The sequence below is a fragment of the Oreochromis aureus genome, linkage group 22 (assembly GCF_013358895.1).
Source record: "Oreochromis aureus strain Israel breed Guangdong linkage group 22, ZZ_aureus, whole genome shotgun sequence".
Lineage (NCBI taxonomy): Eukaryota > Metazoa > Chordata > Actinopteri > Cichliformes > Cichlidae > Oreochromis > Oreochromis aureus.
The window spans coordinates 16168979-16187890 of NC_052962.1; the positions used below are offsets into that span (position 1 = coordinate 16168979).

General features: G+C 41.8%; 1 protein-coding gene across 7 annotated transcripts in view; it reads right to left on the minus strand.

Annotated features, from left to right (window-relative positions):
* Window positions 1–18912, minus strand: part of ppp1r9a (protein phosphatase 1, regulatory subunit 9A) — a 55487-nt gene that overhangs the window by 32608 nt on the left and 3967 nt on the right. For 2 of the 7 annotated variants that reach the window (XM_039605880.1, XM_039605873.1), the window contains exons 1-4: window positions 16944–17372; window positions 14045–15560; window positions 1188–1320; window positions 332–452 (exon numbers count right to left, since the gene is read on the minus strand). In XM_039605880.1, coding sequence (XP_039461814.1) covers window positions 332–452; window positions 1188–1320; window positions 14045–15421 — 1631 coding nt within the window. In that variant the 5' untranslated portion in view covers window positions 15422–15560; window positions 16944–17372. Of the gene's footprint in view, window positions 1–331; window positions 453–1187; window positions 1321–14044; window positions 15561–16943; window positions 17375–18912 lie in introns of those variants that run through there. The other 5 variants (XM_039605877.1, XM_039605876.1, XM_039605875.1 and 2 more) reach the window with 4 other exon arrangements.

An 18912-nucleotide genomic window follows, 5' to 3' on the forward strand; every position in this document is an offset into this window, starting at 1 on the left:
AACGTCTCCGTCACACCTACACACACACCTACGCAGGTACAGACCTGTGTAAGACTGTGCCTCTCTCGGTGGATATAATCCGAACCCCTGCTGTTAAATCTGATAGATATAGAGTGTGACTGCGCATGTAAGACCGAGCGAGACAATATGGTGGAGTGCTGCTGGGGGGAAAAAAACAACATCTATAGGAATTTATTCCTGTGGAGGGAATACATTTATTTATTTATTTATTTTTTGCACAACATATGCATGTTTGTTCCTACGTGCATGTTATTTGTTGTCTCCAGACCCACTTTTAGACGGAAAAAAATAGCAGGAAAACAGCACCCACCTGCCATCTCTCTCCGCAGCTCCACCCTCAATGACAGTCTTAACAAAGATGCCCAGTTTCTCCAGGCCTGCGTCAGCACCAACACCCATCCCGATGATACTGATCCCCAGGCCGTCTTCATCTAGAAACACAAAAACCCCACAAATTTTAAGTGTCATTCTCTGTATTTCCATAAGTGTCCAAAGATCAAGTCAAACAAACCCAAAATGACTTCTGTTAACAATGTCAAGCATATTGTGGAATACAACAGAATATGATAGGTGAATATGTTCAGTATTAACTGAAAGAATAAGGAGACATCAACCTCCAAGACATGAAACAACTTTTACAAGAATGTAAAAAATGGATGAGAAATGCCCTTCATTCATCCCTGTCCTGTGTTAATAATTCAAATGCTGTTAGTGTTACATAACAGAGAGGAGATTGTGGTGTCCTACAACGTAAAGTCAGTGTATTTTAGATCCTTGGTGTAAATGAATTTCAGTACAGAACAAGACAAGTGGAAAACATGCAGTGTCACGTCTGTATGTCTCATGCTGGGGAATTAGGATGAATTAAGCAATCCTTGCTTTTTGGGATAACCTAAGTCGACTTGCAATTTGTGAATTATCTCTTTGTAACATCTAACAACAATAATAATAATAACAAAATACTGCTAATGGTCGAGGGAGAGATTTAAACTTTAAGGCATGATCTATAGGAAGGGGATGAAGGAAACGTGAAGGAAAGAAATGAGGAAAGTACAGAAGAAAGCAAAAAACAAAGACATCCTGTGTGGGTGGTTCTGTCTGTTGGGTATGATAAGTAGCTGACAGGATCCCATCTTCATTAGGATTTTCTTAGATTTTTTTCCCACCTTTCTCTAGCTCCACAGGGAAGAGCTCCAGTTTCTCCACCCTCTTTTCCAGCTCATACTCAGCAGAGGAGGCCACGGGATCCACCTCCTCATTACGTCGGTCATAGTCTTCATTGGAGTAGGTGTTAAACACCTGAAAAAAACAACACAAAGAATTATATAAGCTAGTTACATTAAAAAATGTATTCAGGTTTTATAAAGGGCACATCATACTGTACTAATAGGCTCACACAGGAACAGGTTTTGCCTTTGCACATACGACACTAACAATGCCACACCTGGGAATGTTACATACATTTATACTACTCTTCTTGACAACAGTGGTTGCTCTTCAGGCGAGGGAGTAAATAAGAGCTTTGTGTTCCCAATTATTGGGAACACAGCACTACTTTTAGCTAACAGCACTTGGATAAACAAGGTCTTTATATGAAAGAAACAACTGCAACAACAAATAAACTGTAATGCAAGGAAACATAATTGCTTTGAGGACGGGGATGCCTCTCTCTTTCTCTGAGCTGTGTGGTCCTCAGAGGAGCATCTCCTCCCTTGCAACAGTCAGCTGTCACTTCAAATCTCATCCCAACCAAGCGCTCTCACAGCTCCCTGCACCGACGAGGAAGGAAAGGAGAGGAGAGAGAGCTGTGCACGCTCTTGTCACGACTTTAGTGTGGTGTTCAGCAGAATGCTGTCTGCTGGTGTCGTAGAAAGAGGTGTAAGAATATGCAAAGTGTTCAAGCGCATAGATTAACATGCATGTAAGTGCAGAGGGAAGCTTGCATGAAGGCACAAGCTTCACTCCGGCAAAACAGGCACCTGCAAACCCCGACTCCAGGCGCTATTAATAGAATCTGAAAAACTAGTGACATTTGATACATGACGGTGCAATCAACGATTTTATGAAGACTATCTCAGATTTAGCTTGAAGTGAACCCTTCAACTGTTTTCTGTAACTCTTTATATTAATTGTGGCCAAAGTTTCAAATACTGAGGTCAGTCTGTGATCAGTTTCACATCAAAGAGAGTGGATATCTCTGCCCACCAGCTAACAAAGCTTCTGTTTGTGAGGGGCAGCCAATCAGAAGAAAGACAGCTTAAAGAGAGGGTGGCTTTAAAGGAAGATGAGCTAAATTGGTTGTTTTGGACAGAAGAGGTTTTTGAACTGAGAATCTTGATCTTTGGTGAAATCCAAGAACAAAATGACATTAAAAATTAATGTAACAGGATCCATTTATTAGACTTAATAAAATAAATATATAAAATACACTCTGTTAAAGAGATAGTGTGCTGCACGCACAGACAGGGCACACTGAGATGGCATGATGCTGCCAGGATTGTTTGCTCTGTGAGATCTTGCATGAGATCTGCATGACCTCCCTGTAATCAATCATTCAGTGTTATCAACAGCCCTGCATTATTAACACTTGCTTGCACCCAGAAGCACACGCACACATGAGTATATGCACTGTATAGACTGTGCAGAGAATTATATCAAATCAGACACACACAAACACTCAGCAATCAGTAGCAGACACCATCACACTCACAGATCCATTCAACACACCCACGTATGCACACTGCTCACAAATGCTAACACCAGCACTTGCTCTGTCCTGGATGTCCTGAATGTGATGCCGCCATTGGCAGCCAGTACATTATCTAATGGCCTCTCTCAGTCACTGTGTGCTATCTACAAACACATTAGCATGTGGCCAGTCACTTGACAGAGAGAGGGAGAAACGATGAGGTCATGAGGGAAGATGAGGACTGATGAGGGTGGATCTGTGAGGGAAGGTAAGCATAGAAGAGTGGGCGGAGGCTCAGTGATGGAGAAAGATAAGGGCAAGCGAGGGACTTCTACACATCTGGGAGGCAGATGAACTGAATAGGAAGCGGATGGAATAGAGAATAATGGTGACTGAGGGAAGGAGTGATGAGATAAATGAAACAGCATGCACAGGGGAAATAAGAATAGGTAGGCAGGAAGAGAGGGAACCAGAAACAGAGAGACAGACTGAAACATTTAACAGAAAGCATTTGCCCACAAAACAAAGACACCCGATGGTTATCTGGCTCTAAACAGAAACCCCGGTATGCATCTCCATCCTGTCCAAACACCACCTGGCTTCCAGGCTCAGAAATTCTTTAAGAACAGATAAAAGATGTAGAAGGGCTATCTGAAATATAAAGGTCAAGATTCTCTCTCACAGCTGCTTCTCTTCTCAGATAGGATGTATAATATCTTCTTGTTCTCCTACAATAATTGGATTTTGTTCTGGGGAAAAAATACTTTTGGATCTGAAATACCAGTAGAGCGATAAGAGGCTCAAATGCGCACAAAGAATGATTTGGTACACCGTTGTGTGAGAGTGTGCTTAACCTTGGCAGGGTGGCAGAACTGCTGCCTGCTGCTTTTATTACTTTAGGGAGGTGTAAAATGGCAGGAGAGTAAGACTAGACATGCACCTGGCAACTACTAGCCTGACAGCTGTGGGACAAACTGTTGGGGCCATAGTTTGACGGATATCAATATGTTTACCCATATTAGTCGTTCGGGACTGCTGTGGCTGAATCAATCTCAGCTCCTCCTGTCCATATGTCCAAGGATCCTTGGGTAAGATACTGAACCCTGGGTTGCCCAGTTGTCAGGCAGAGGTGTTTAGGTATTGACCTCATCATACTGTAATGAGAAACCCCTACATTTTTACTTTAGTTTTAGTTGATGAGCAACAACATAAAGTTTAACTGAAATTTTGATTTGTTCCTCAAGTGGCTTCACACAAGGAGAGTCACTAAAAAAGGAAGACTGAAGTATAAGGGACCGTTTGCCCATGTTGGAAATAGAGATGGCACGATACCACTTTTTTATGTCCGATACCGATACCGATATCATAAATTTGGATATCTGCCGATACCGATATTAATCCGATATGTTTTTTAATCAATTAAACTGTTTTTTTAATATCTAGCTGCATTTTGTATAAGTTCATACTCAAGTTTAAATAAACAACAACACTAAAGCTATTCTGTTATACCTGTATGTAAAAAATACACTGCACCCAAAATATTTCATAGTTCAGCAATACTGATCAATCTAATAAACTTAAACCTACTCCATCCTCCCTATTCTGGTATTTTAAAGAGTACTCAGCAGAAATATTAAGCAACCTAACTAATAGGGTTGCAAACTCCCAGCAAAAAAAAATAGGGAACCACCCCCCACCCTCCATCTCATGATGCTTAATCGACATAATCAACTTTAATTTGATGCAGTGTGAAAAAAAAAAATGCACAGAAATAAATTATTTTTCAAGAATAAGTAAATAGATTCAACATCTTTCTACTACAGAATTGCAGAATTCACAGATGGTATCTTCCCAAAGGAAAAAGTACTATAGCTTACTAGGGTATATTAGACATTTAACAGTTACTATATACAGTAATGGACTTCTATACATTTTACATCAGATTAAAACTTTGGGTGTAAGATTCAGATAATTATTTATTACAAGCTAGACATTTTAAATGAGAATAAGAAAGAAAAGTATGTCTTTGTGCCCCTTTTTCCTGTTAATGCCCTATCGGCCCCTGGCTAAACTTTGCTAGATCCGCCCCTGCACAGTTACCAGCCGTCAGCTAGGTAGAAAAGGATCCTGGTCTAGAAAGTAATATTAAATAAATTCTAACAACAGCTTATCAAGCTTAAACGCGCTGCTGTTGGTCAGCTGCTGGTTTCCTCCTTGTGGTGCAAAGTGGGCCAAAAACAAACAAGAGAGACGGACTCGCGACAGAAAAGCCGATCAGCTGATCATTAAAGAGTTTTATGAAGTAACGGCAGGAGAGGGAGAGAGAGAGAAGAGGCAGACGCTCCATATATCGGTGGTTAAGCTTAACGCAGGTACGCTTTACAAACATTCAGAGATGAACTTACACACTTGCTTTACTTCTCTCTGGGATAACTTCCTCGGAGATGAAATGCTGGATTGCTAGCCAGGCTACAAATACACACAGCTGCTCTATCACGTGAGCACACTGCTCCGACTGCTACGGTTATGAGCCGAGTTACGCCGTGTCGCAAGTTTTGTGAGGTGCTTTTTTGATATTTAATGGATCGGATTACATTTTTCATTTCTCGCCGATATCCGATCCAGTAATTTACGTCAGTATCGGACCGATACCGATACCTAATATCGGATCGGTCCATCTCTAGTTGGAAATGGAGCCAGCTTTTGAAGGATTTAACACAACATGGCCATTTACATGTAAATATATTCATCTATGCTGCCTGCAGTTTCTGTCAAGCTTAACACTGTGCTCGGGTCAAAAACAAAAAATCCACCACAGAAGTTTACATTCTGGGAAAGCTATAAATCTCCTTGACTTTCATAACGTATTCTCAAACAGCTGTATGGATTCTGTGTCATGCCGTTTGCTGACGGTGATGTGAATGGTCTGTATGCAGATAGTCCACGGAGCCAGAAAACATATCACCTTTCACAATTCTCCCAGTGTCAGTGCTTATCCTCCCACAAACTCATTCATCAACATAAAATACACAGGCAAATATAATCCCATCTCTAAGATCTGCAATACAAACCGCAAAGTACAATCTATCATTCTTAACTGTATCAAATGACGTCTCTTATCCCCTCTTTTCTTAGACTTAACCTTCATCTGCACAACACACTGATCAACGCCCTGTGAAATCAAACACGAGCATTTCTGTATTTTGCCGGTTAACAAACCTCCAGCAACAGAACAACTGGCGGTTATGTGCAGACTCTGCAGCGGTTCTGCTCGGGCAGGCACTCTTGTTATCTTTTCTCTTGTCCTCGCCTCAGGATAAGGGAGTATACTTTGACTCTGAAATACGGTTTTACAGTCATCTGTGGATGCTGCTGCAGACGCCGGGACACTGCGGATGCTTGGGAAAGCTAAAGCGATAAAGCTGAGGCCTCTTACTTAGTAGAAGAGCCTCGTTCTGTCCTTGTATTTGAGTGCTTATGCAGATAATTCAAATGCAAGTACATGAATACAGATTCCTAACAATATGAATGATGATTAAAAGGCCATTGCACACACACAGATCTATAGATGCAAGCATACACACATGACAGGAAGTCATCCACTAAAGAAAAGGGCGGTAGTTCATATGTACTCAATCAACATCCAAGACATTGGTTTTTGCTGCTAAATGATACCCGTCAGCCACCTCAGTTGGTCTGTAAGGATAGCTGTTGGGCTAGCCTAATAGCTCCTATGATGACCGCAGATCAGCCAAGGGATAATACTGAGACTGGAATCTTTAAGATGCTGAGTCTGGAGCCACAGTAAATAAAAAAGAAAGACTATATCCACCGAGAAAGAGAGAGAAACCGAATGACTCATATGATTCATGGTTTAGAGCAGCAGCAGACACTGAGGCTATTGAACAGTGAACAGGCAATAATAGAGAAATAAAGAAAAGAAAATGAAGAAAAAAAAAAGCTGAGGAGTGGGTGATGCTGGGGGTAATTTGCTCCAGGGCTGTTTGAGTCCTTGCCTAAGATGGCACGGCATGGCGCCCAGTCACGGCAAAAAGCCTCTGATGGTATTAAACTGGGCCTTTGGTGAACTGGTGCCAATGCTGCCACCCGCCCTGCGTCTTCCAGACAGTGGATGCTGCCCGGGGCAAGACGAGGCTGGAAAACCCAGGAGAAATGTTCCTACTGGTGTGGCATGAACCCAACAAACCCTGCAGTGGATTAACTACAGCCTGGCTCTCTCTCTCTTTCTCACACACACACACACACACACACACACACACACACACACACACACACACACAAAACTCATAGTCTTCTCTGCTGCGACACTTCAGCGTATTTGCATTCCATTACTTCTACCTGTGGCCACCCACACAGACACATTCGCACGACGCCATGCTGGAGAACTGACAGGTGCTGAAGAAAGTGTCTGGATACTGAGGGGACAAGACAGTCGCTGATGGTGGAAATAAATGAATGTCAGACTCAGACTGACAGCAATAAAGAGGTGGGGATGGGAAGAACAGGGAGCGAGAAAAGAGAGGAGGACACATAAACATTCAGTATACAACTCTATATAAAGAGAGGTGAGAACATACAGGGATTTATAGTCAATTCAAGGCCAGCCTCTCTATCTTCTTGACATATATCCTCCCTCATCTGGGGAAGTGACACTGACAGGGAATGCCACAATCACATAAGTCAGCATTTTTTTTAACTTCAGACACCGCTTCTGCATACAAAACAGACACACACAGTTCATACAGGAGGGCAAAACTTTAGATTTGTGTTGTTGTTTTAAAAAGCTGATTTTTCATCTGCTGTATCTGCAGCGGGCTTGCTTTTCCCTTCTATCGGCTACTGCACAATACTACAGGGTGCCGCTACTCCCACCAACACCTGAGTCAAGGACAGGACAGCAGACAAACATAAAGGGAAACTAGACAGAAGAACTAGCTTAAAACAAGTGCATATTATCATATACAACAAGAGGTAGGAAGAGATCAGAAGTAACACAACATGTTGCTTGTTACAGCACATGCCCACTTGCTATGCTATGTAATTCATTAGGCTGCGATAATGACTATGCAGAGAGTGGGACTGCATTTCTATGAATCATAATAACCAGTCTGTGTGATCTGGCCTGCTGTGAATGAAGCACAGAACCCTAAAATTATCTTAGAAAGGGACAAAAATGGTTTATAGGGTTGATTTTGTTTGTATCAGCAGATCTCAATCTTGTTTCTGACTCACTATAAACAAGCACATGGTGATGGTGCGGCAGTCTGAACCTTCCTAAGCACGAGCTTAGCAAACGCTGAGAACACTGTGTCACTGAGATGCTGTGTTCTCTGCAGCTTTTTTTTTTTTTCAGCAATAAAAACTGACAGCACACTGGTAATATCATTAGCACGTGGCCAGATTGGGTAGGTGGGGGGTTGGTTGATGGTTCATGACACAGTCTGCCGTGTGGCAAATGACCAGCCTCAAAAACCGCAAGGCACGTCTCGCCTTTCCCGGATCATTAAAAATGCATCCCCCAGGGAGGATCGGGTGGCACCGAAACAAGCAAACAAAAACACAACTGCATTAATAATGGAGTGACTAAGCTACAGGCACGCACAAAATACATGCATGCCCAACATCCGAGTCAAGAGTAGTTGTACCTGTCAGAGATAAGAGAGGAAGGGAGTCATGATTGTTTTCCTATTGACAGCATTTCTGCTAAAGAAAAACAATACTTCACTGGACAGCTTGGTTTGAATAAAATAAGTAAAAAAACACTGCTTGATACATATTTTCATATAAGTTTTGATACTTTGTAACATTTTGTAACTCTGGCTCAGTTACATTTTTACCCAACTACGTAGAAACGCAACAGAGTTTAGGGCATAAGAAGAAATCTGAGGCATGCTGCAGCTGAGATGTGCACAGAAACAAGAGTCCTACCAGAAAACCTTTTAGTACCAGTCATCAGCTGGATTATCAGTTATATTTTTGTACTTTGACTCATTCCTGGTTTGGAAATAAATGAACTTAAAGTACTGTGCAAAACACTTGAGACAACCTCCATTTTTTATATTTTGCTTCCAAGGAGCCAGAATTTTATTTTATTTTTTTCATGTTTTAAGTGAGGTTGAGCAATTATTTTCCAGGCTTTTTTGAAGGTCTTTCAAACTTTGTCTTTAGGCATTGGCTGCTTTTTAACTCACTTTCTGTCCAGTCCTAGTACCTCAGCATGTTTTTTGTTGTTTGTTGTTTTGTTTTTGTCACTTAATTTGGATCTATGAATCATTCAAGCTTTAAAAAAGGCCTCTAACCTAAAGGATGAACCAGTTCTGTGTCTACACATAACAGACAGCTTAGCAAAGAACCAAATTAAAATGGTATCTTTAGGCACTTTATTAGCATCCTGTCACAAATCACATAATTTGTTCAAATTTCTTTAGTTGATTCTATGAAAAATGTCAAAGATAAAACAGTTTGACAGGTGCAAAACTGCATTTTTGCAAAGTGATTACAAAGAGCTGTTAGGTGTAAACTTGAACATGATGTGCAATGTGTCCTTAAAAAACTGGGGAAACTGGAGATGTGGCACGCAGAAGAAGAAGTGTCAGACCTAAAAAAGCAGATGATGGTTTCTGAAAGTCATGTCCTTAAGAAAGGGGGAAAATCCAGTAACGACCTGACACTGGACCCAAGAGATGCTTCTGGCTCTTCAGCTGATGCATCTACTGTGTTCACTGAAGCTTCACTGAAACACACTGCCAATGCAGTAAAAGCATACCTGCACAGTGGAACACTATCAGTCACAAATTAGCATCCCTGGAGCCCAGACCGCAACATTATTGCAGCAGTGTGGGATCATCTTGACAGAGAATGGAAGAAAATCAGCCAGCATCCACAGAAGACCTTTGAATGTCAATTCTTGAAGACTACTGAAAGAAATTACAAGAAAGCTTGAGTTCAGGCTATGGTGAAGAATAAAGGTAGTCAGATCAAATACTGACTTTCAAGCTTTGTTTAAGCTACTGTCTTTCCATGTATGTCTTTCAAAATCGCTGCACTTATTTCCCATTTTCCTAGCAAAATATAAAGAAATGAGGGGTACCACTAAATTCCACAGTACTGTATATATCCTAAAAACTGAATTTTGGTTAAAAAGACATCCACTAAAGCACAAGACTATACTGAGGAAGATTAAGCTGTAGCAGTGCTGCTGCAGACTTAAATTGTATTTACAAATGCCTAAATCCATGTCAGTGCTGGATCCAAAATTCAAGCAATGCTGTTACACATAGAGCATATCATCACTCAGAAAGACAGATTGCACTAAAGTAGAGTAATCCTTTCTATCAGAAAACATGGTCAGAAAGCAAAGCTCCTGGCAACAGGCCATCTAATTTGAAATGGTCTTACAAGACTGTATTAGTTGATGCTCTAGATAAGGATGTTTTTGGGGTTACGCATGTTTTCTGTTGATCTGTCTGAATAACAACATTGTTGGACAAACTGTCAAATACACGAGGGAGGACTAGGGCAGAAATTACATCGTGACAAAAAGTCTGGAGCCTCCACTGTCATGCACTATATTAAGGGCAGATAAATGAGCTCCAAAATTCTCAAGAGAAATAACCCTCTCTTAATTCCTTGCATGCCTGACGAATGGCACCGAGACAGCATAAGTTGTGTATTTTCTCAGTTTTTCAGCATCAGCAACTTTGTCTTTATGTTCTTTCATGCTTCAGTAAAGTACAAGATGAGTGTGTGAATTGGTTTTGCCTGCAAAACGCACACGGCAATAGTACGCAGAGAAAACGTGTGTAGGTGGTTTTTTGCAACCAAATGTTTGCAGAAGGATCTAATCTGCAAGTATGAACATATCAGTTGGAGGCAAATGAGCCAGAGAACAACAATTATTTCATGTATATACCTTATCCTTTTGAAAACGTAAAATAAAAGCTCCATATTTATAGTGCTCATCAAGAGACACACAGATGTTTATACTGAACATAACCATCCTTTTTATGCTGTAGACTATACATCTTTCAAAATAGGGTAAAAGCCACCCAGAAAAATGCAGCTACAAACACTTTTGCAACACATAAAAGGAGTGACACACATCCATCGTAAAGATTAAAGCTCTGAGTCAGATTTGTGCTATTATTCCACTCAAGGTACAGAAGCAATGGACAAAATATAGATCCAGTAACAGACAGCATGCAGAATGGAGTGGGTGATTACAGAGACGCTTCAGTGGCCATTTAACTAGTGCTCTACTCACCACATCTGTTTAGTTCTATTAGGATATTGCAGTGTTGAAAGTAATGAAAATGCAGTTCCTCTAAAGGCAGAAAAAATGTCATCAAAAGGTGATATAAACGCCCTTCGTTCAGACGAGTGGTAAACAAGAGGAAACTGACAAAGCAGACAGCACACAGAGGTCGAAGACTTCTGTTAAACTCCTGGGGTGCAGTTCAACAAAACTGGGAAAGAAAATGCACTCATGAAAAGGAAAAAGCAGCATGTAAGAGATGTTTGCGCTTTTGGGGTCTACATGTAGTCAAGGCTTGAACATTTCAAGCCTAAGAGGACTAAGAAGGTGAAGTGAACACTGACTGAGATCAGTGACCCTCGGGCAGCCATCAAATATTCAAAGAACCTTAGTTACATTCCTATGTCTCCATTATATCCTCAACATGACACCAGCTGCAAAGAACACACAGCAGTGACTCAGTGTGCATTAGAAAACTGGATCTACTTTAATACAGAAGTCTGTCTGCAGACTGGACAACCCAACCACAGGTTCTAATGTCAAGGATAAAACCACCTACACTTCAGTGAACATGAGACCTGATTTTCTTCTGTGGGTCACTGCGTTCGCCTTGGATAGCTCAAAGCAGTCATTTCTCACTGGGGCAGTGAGGATGTAACAGCTAGACTTTGCAGCCATGGATGCAGCTCCGTGAGGCGGTACTTACTGTGGACGCAGCAAACTTCATGCTAACGGCATGATGTTTGCCTTGTTTACTGTTGTAGCACTCAAAATTGTAGCATGATAAGTTATTCATTATGGAAAATACAAAAGAAATCTGAGGATGAATACCACTCGTCTGAGAATACTTGTTAATACACCAACTGAACACACTTAGACTTTTTCGGGGATATCACTAAAGTCATTATCCAGAGCCAGACATGAATATCTGGTGTAAATTTCATGGCAATTCATAAATCCTTTTTCCGGACTTAAGCGGAACTGGAAAACAGACCCTGCTTTCCCAGCTTCACAGAGATTGATACAATATACTTTTTTGCAGCTGCTCTTAACTCACTCTGCATATTCACAAAGACCGAAAATTGATTGCGTGTCATCTTTTCCCTGTAGCTACCACGAAGATTTTTTTTTAAAAATTAAAGATTTTATAAGCAGGTCCATTGAAATGACTTATCCACTTTGCTGGATGGGTTAGGATGGGCAGTTCTAAGAAGTATTACACAAACAGAGGGAACATTATGTATTAGATTATTAGTCGGCTGTAAGGCCCTCTCCTCCCACAGGGGTCAAGCCAGACTGGTGAGGGCTGGGGGCTGAGAAAACAGCTTTGTCTCTTTCAGTTTACAGAGAGATGAACAAAAGACAGAACGCTGTTTGTTTCTCGTGTACTGAGAGGAGGTGGGGCGTACGATGGAAAAGTGGGAGGGGCGCATGTTTAATTGTGTGTGTGCGTCTTTGTGGGGTCGGGGGCAGCTTCTCTCTTGAATATTCCATATGATGAATGAGCGTCAGTCCTTTTCACGGGAAACAGAAGCCTTGAAGTTAAAGCCAACAACAGTGCATAATCTACACCTCTTCAACCTGAATACTAGAACAAGCTGTTTAGTATATTTACTCTATTTACTCTTCACTTGCTGGTTAGTGAAAGTGCAAGTTGAAAAAAGCAGTGCATAGATTGGCCATTTTTTTCTTCTCATACACACACACATATATATAATATTAAAGATATAAACCTATTATCATATTATTTTAATTTAAATTAATTTCCATCATGGAAATGTGTTTGTGTTTATGAGTTTCATGCATGCGTGATGAAACCTGAGAGGAAAGAAGAGAAAAGAGCAAAAGGACCAACTTTTCAGAGACAGCACACGGTAATTAGTGAGCTAACATCACGTTTTTCTCCACAGAATAACTGGGCTAATTGTTCTGGTTCATTATAACATGGTAATAAACCTGTGGAATGTTTGCATTAGCTTGAGTTAGATTTACATGCAAGAACTTTAATCTCTCAATCATGACTGTGAGTTTAAGAAAGCTTAAAATATGAATATATATATATTTGAATGACAAATTGAATTAAGAAGATAAAACTGGTAACAAAAGCCACATTGCTAATTGATTCTAAATACTTGAGGATAAAGAAGGAAAATATTTTCCATAATCTCCCAAATCCATCTCCCCAATCCACAAGCAACACTGGCTGCATTGTGCCCAACTCAATCCTGAAAACAGCAAAATTCTCCACTGCAGATGAAACAAATACCATAGTACAGATAATTCTATTTACTGGAGAAGAAGTCACTGTCTACAGAAACAATAACCATTTTCCATGAGCAAAAATGAGCTTTTCTATAATTCTATCCACTGTGAAAGCAGAGTGGGATCAACGGTAAAAATGCATGTAATCTTTAGCTATGTCTACTGTAACCTTGCATAACACATCAAGGTTAACCAAAACCACACATACACAAATACAGACACTACGGGTCCATGGTGTGCTGAACATACAGTGCATTTCACAGATATGTGAAGACTCCATAGTTTCACAAACAACTCCCTGAGCAAAGAGGCTCCCAGAGATAAAAAACCAAACACAGTATCTTGTGTGAAAATTGTGTGGGTGCAGAACCAGCATGACTAACACATGCACAGATGTTGTGCTCATGAACATTAAATGCTTTGACCTTAGCATCACAAAATGGCCACAACCTTCAACACCTATAGCATCCAATAATGTGATATTTTACCTAACTTAGTATACATTAAAGGAAGAAAATGCCAAATGAAAAAAGTCAACTAGGGTCATGTCATTTTGTCATGTTTGCATAACCTCATGAACCTCATGTGTTCAAACAACAAAGCTAATCACAAAGAGTAGTTCAGTGGTAACTATAAATACAAGGCCATAAAAAGAAAGCTCTGAATACAATATTAGCTCTCTGTTGTTTTAACCTACTTTTGATAAGCACTGCACAAATGCTTTTATGCCGGATTGTGTTCAAATGTGTTTACACAATTTAGGCTTCCACAACACTTTTGTGCAGCATTCGGCTTACTGTAATAGGAGCACTGCTGAAGCGAATCTTCCTCTTCGGAGGGATGTCCTCTTTGTTTTCTTCCGGCAGACCAGGAATCTCTGTCAGATCGGACCCCGGGTCGTAGACAATGTCCTCGTCATCGTCACCGTAGAGGTCATCCTCGGGATCCGTGCAACTTTCCCCCCAGCCCTGGTAACAGGCGTCCCCATCTGCGTTAAAAATCACCCGCTCATTCCCAGTGTATTCCTCATCAGGCTCGTCCATCTGGTCCTTGGAAGATTGTTCTTCCTTTGAAGCATCTCTGTCCTCTTGGCTTTCCCTGGTGGTCGGCAGCGACTCGTGAGTGGTGTCCTCTAAAGCTTTGTTTGTAATTACAGCACCATGTGTAGGTTTCGAGGATTTGGAGGCTCCGAGATCCTCAGTTTGTTTTGTTGTGTCCTGCAGTTTCTCCTCTTCTTCACAAGAACCATTAATCTGGTTTCCATTGGTGGAAGCACCAGAAAACCGCTGTCCTTCTCCCGCTGTAGCCTCTCCAGCTTTGTCTTGGGTTTCTTCCTTTTGTGGAGCATCTTGTTTGCGCTCTGAAGTCTCTACTCCAGGACTCGGGCTCAGAAGGTCCTCCGAAGACGAGGATGTGGGTAACTTGCCCCCTATCCTGTTCCGGTAGGTTCCACGAACTGGAGATTGTCGAAGAGAATCATCCTCACTGACGTCTCCACCATGGCGCTGGAATCCGTCAGGTGAGTAGAGGGCTCGTCTGCTGACTCCTCTGTATGAAACCCCCTGGTTGTGGTGGTCAGCGTTTTCAAAAACAGCACTGAGTTGGCTGACAGTTGGTGAGGATGCCTCTGTTCTGGAGCACAGAGAATCCAAGGAGTCTGTACTGCCTCGGTTGGACCTCGCCCCTCGCCAGTCATCGAGGTGCTCATGGGAACCCCTTTTATCACGGCCGTAGGGAAAGACTGGTGATTGGGACTGGTCGCGTGACTGTTGTTCAAATAGCTTTCTGGTTTCGGAAAACTTTGCCCCGGCACCTCCAATCCTTTCAGTTGATGAAGAATGCTGAAGTTTTATCACTGATCCATCAGCCTTATTGACGAAGTTCGTGGGCTTCACCAGCTTTTGTGGTGAAGATTCATCACGACCCCTGGTCTTAGCAGCTGCATTCTCTGACCCCATTTGCATGAACATGTCCTTAATGCGACTGACGTGTGTGCCATACTGGCGTCCCCTCGGTTGTTTCACCCGCTCGAGGTCTTTGGGCTTTGAGTCTCCATCGAGCTGAGGCTGGTCAAAGGCCTTCTTGAGTGCCTGAAACTCAGCCCGGTAGGCGTTACGGTGGGGGGAGGCACTCCGGAGGCTGGTCCTCTCCCCCGAGGCCTCCGTTTTCAGCATGATGATGCCTTTGGATTCAGAGGAGATGTCAGCATTGCCTTGGCTGCATTAGAGCACCGAAGTGAGTTATATTGTTCTACTAGTAGTGCCGCTCAGTCTGATCCAGCTGTTGTTATAGTTCTTTTAGGCCCATTCATACCTGTAAAGATGAAAGGAGATGTTATAAAGATAGAAAAATGGTTTTGTCGAGTGAAGACAGATAACTGTTTAAACAGGCTCACAATGCCACATGGAGTCAAAGTGCCTCCTTTTCAGTGGAACTTCATGATCAGAATGATGGTTAAAAAGCATGAAAAAAGTCATTTTTACCATCAGCAACACTCTTCAGACACATGAGGGGAAAATGAATTACAGATACTTATGCGTGCAGTAAAAGCTCTCAGTACAAGAGAACTACTGCAGTTATGAAAGCCAATCGGACTCTAAAGGGCCTCCAAAGATGTTGTGTTTAGCATCACGGAAGAGCAGCGCTGCTAACCCTCTCAGATAATAAATCCTTTGATTTGTGCTTCTTTTTGTTTAAAATGGTGCCATGCTCTAGGAAACATGGTTGTTTCCTTCTTCTTTTCTTGCTCTCTTTCCATTATCTCCCCCACCCTCTGTTTTCCATATGAAGCTGTGACCCTTGTACACTAAGACATCCTTCAACTCTCTAAACCATAACTGACATTACGGTTGTGGCTTCTAAATGTCAGCTCCCAAGCTGAAAAAAAATGTTGCTGGATGCACTCAACCATGTGTGTTGATACCATCCAATAGAAAAAAAAGGAGAAACATTTAATGAAAGGCCCACATTTGCAATAATACAGGGTTAGAGCAGGGTAGTCGGCTAGTAGTAGTTAAATATACACCTACATCCGTTAATGTTTAATCCTTTTTGGAAATGCACGCCACAAAGAGTGAAATGAAACATGACACAGTAAAGCTGGGATAAAAATACACTATTAAATAAAAAAATAACGTCCATCTGGGACACAGAATCCATTAACCTAAGTTGTGCTGTAACCCGCAGCCTGGATGCTATAGATGCATCAGCAACAGCAGCGGTGCCTGAAAACTAAACGTCCTGCCTCAGTATTTAATATTCACCATGCTGGACTCTTGCAGCTCAGTGTTAACACCTATGCGAAATGCTTGTGTTAAAATAATAATAACAACAACAATAATTAGTCTGAACTTGGGGATCATCTTGTGCTTTGCACCCTCTGTGGATTTTACGCAGGAAGATAATGAGGACGATAACGTGAGAGGTGAAATATAAATTGAGGCTTGTGAACATTGGGATCGGTGTCAGTGGGATCAGACAAACAGGCGCACATCAGCCACACCGCACAGTACATGACAGCTCAGGTTTCCCCCCCTTCTGACACCGTTTCACGCGTATTTATTTACATTCTTCCAACTGCAAATTTCCGCGACATCAACCTCTAACCTTTCTCAATAATTGCAAAATAAACACAAGTTAACCACAGATCACATTGAGGTTGCTTCACTGTTACAAAAACAAAAGAGTCAGACTTACATTCATGGCTCCGGCTTCGCTGGACGCGCCGCACACATAAACTGTAATCCAGAGGGGAAACTTGCGAGAAATGCGGATGGTCTGCTTGCAAAAGCTATCGAAAATAACATTTCTATTCCGAGCTCGTAAAAAGCCAGCCCGGAGCGGAATCGCCACTAGAAACGTTTGGACATAACTAGAGCCGCTACAACGCCATTGCATTGCAGGCAGTGGGTGATGCTGCCAGTCGCACAATGGGGGTGTCGGTGCAATTTGGGAAGCCCATCTCACTGAGAGCTGCACTGTGGCAGTATCTGCAGGACGGCAGAGTCCGATGTCCGTCTGCAGTGTGGCAAACTGAACTCGCTTAGCTGCAGCGATAGCCGGCGATTTGCGAATGTAAAGCCTCATGTGACAGGTGTTAAAACCTGAAGTGCAGCAATGGTTTGGTCCGATAATCTGCTGCGCGGAGGGGGTTTCAGCGAGCTGCAGTCTGGCATAAATACCAACACACAGCAACTGTAACTTCGCTGGTTCATCAGTGGGATTTGGGTGGGGTAGAGAGGGTCAAGGACCACTCAGCCTGTGTGATGCGCGTTCAAATAAGGGTTTCCAAAATGTGGTTCGAGGACCAGAAAGTGGCCTTGAGGAGTTTACCCGGGGGGCTAAGTTTAGAGAAAAAAACAAACAAACAAAAACAAGTGAAGTTGGATTTCACTCAAAGTTCAGTCTGAACCCTGAAGAAGAAACCCTTAAACTGTTTTGTCCATCGCTTGTATTACTATAAATACACATGCAGCTTTTAAGTCAGTCTGACTGGAGAAATGTATAAGGGGGCAGTTTAATCAAACAGCTCTGAGCGCCATCTCACACATCCACCATGAGGAACTACATTAAAATTGCAATGATCTCTTTAGTTAGTCGTCTCTCTCCTCAATTAATTCCTGAGCATTCATTTTTAAGCCCCATTTAAGAAGATCAGAGTAAAAAAAAAGGAAGAAAAACTAGCTGCCTGGGTTGCATACCAGTCAACAGACCCCACCGAAAGCACAGGACTTAATTCATGTGATGAAGCACTAGAGAAAAGGAAGCTTTGTAAACATCCAAATGTGTGATTATTTTTACAAACAGCACCAAGTTACATAATTGCTGTTGTTGTGTTATAATAGACGGCATTGTTTCTTCTAACTTTATGAAAGCACAAGCTGTGTACGAATTTGGATGAGGCCTTCTGAGGAAAAATCTTTGCTTGTTCAATCAACATTTAACCAAACCTTACTCGGTTAATACAAATGTGAGTCGCAGATTAGAACATGAACTGTTATAAGTTGATTTGGGACACTTCACACGTCAGAGGAATTTTCAATAGGCCTACATCAGTTTTGAATTTAGAAAGTGCATTAAAAACAAGTCTTATGCTTTGGCATTACTGCAAGAAACACAGAGAGTTAGAGCTTGTGCAGTGCATACATTTACTAAACACCCACCACTGCTGACGAGAGGATTTTGCATTCCCCCCCCACACTGTTCAAAACAAGCCAATTGAGGGCAATTACAATTTAAACTGATGTTCGCTGCTACACCAAAAAGAACCGGATTGGACGGAAATCAGTCTAAATCAGTATCAAATTAGACACACTGGGGCCTTAGCTTCTCTCAAAGTCATAAATTCTGTGCTTTTCTCCACTTCATTTCTAAGCATCATCGTACATCCACAGACCTATAGTGATTGTTGTGATACATTCATACCCAGTCCAAACACAGGCTATGAGAAGATGTTGCTAAGCAACCTAAAAATAATCTTAAGGGGATAAAAGGGGAGGGTGGAAGAAGAAAACAGCCAGGAACTGCAGAACACAGAGGATGGATGGCATCATGTTTATCGCCACTGAGAAAGCCAAGAATCCAGTCACAAATACGAATTTATCAATCAAGAAGCATCCCAGTGACCACTGCTAGTATGTTAGCCAGAATTAGGAGGCTATTCTGC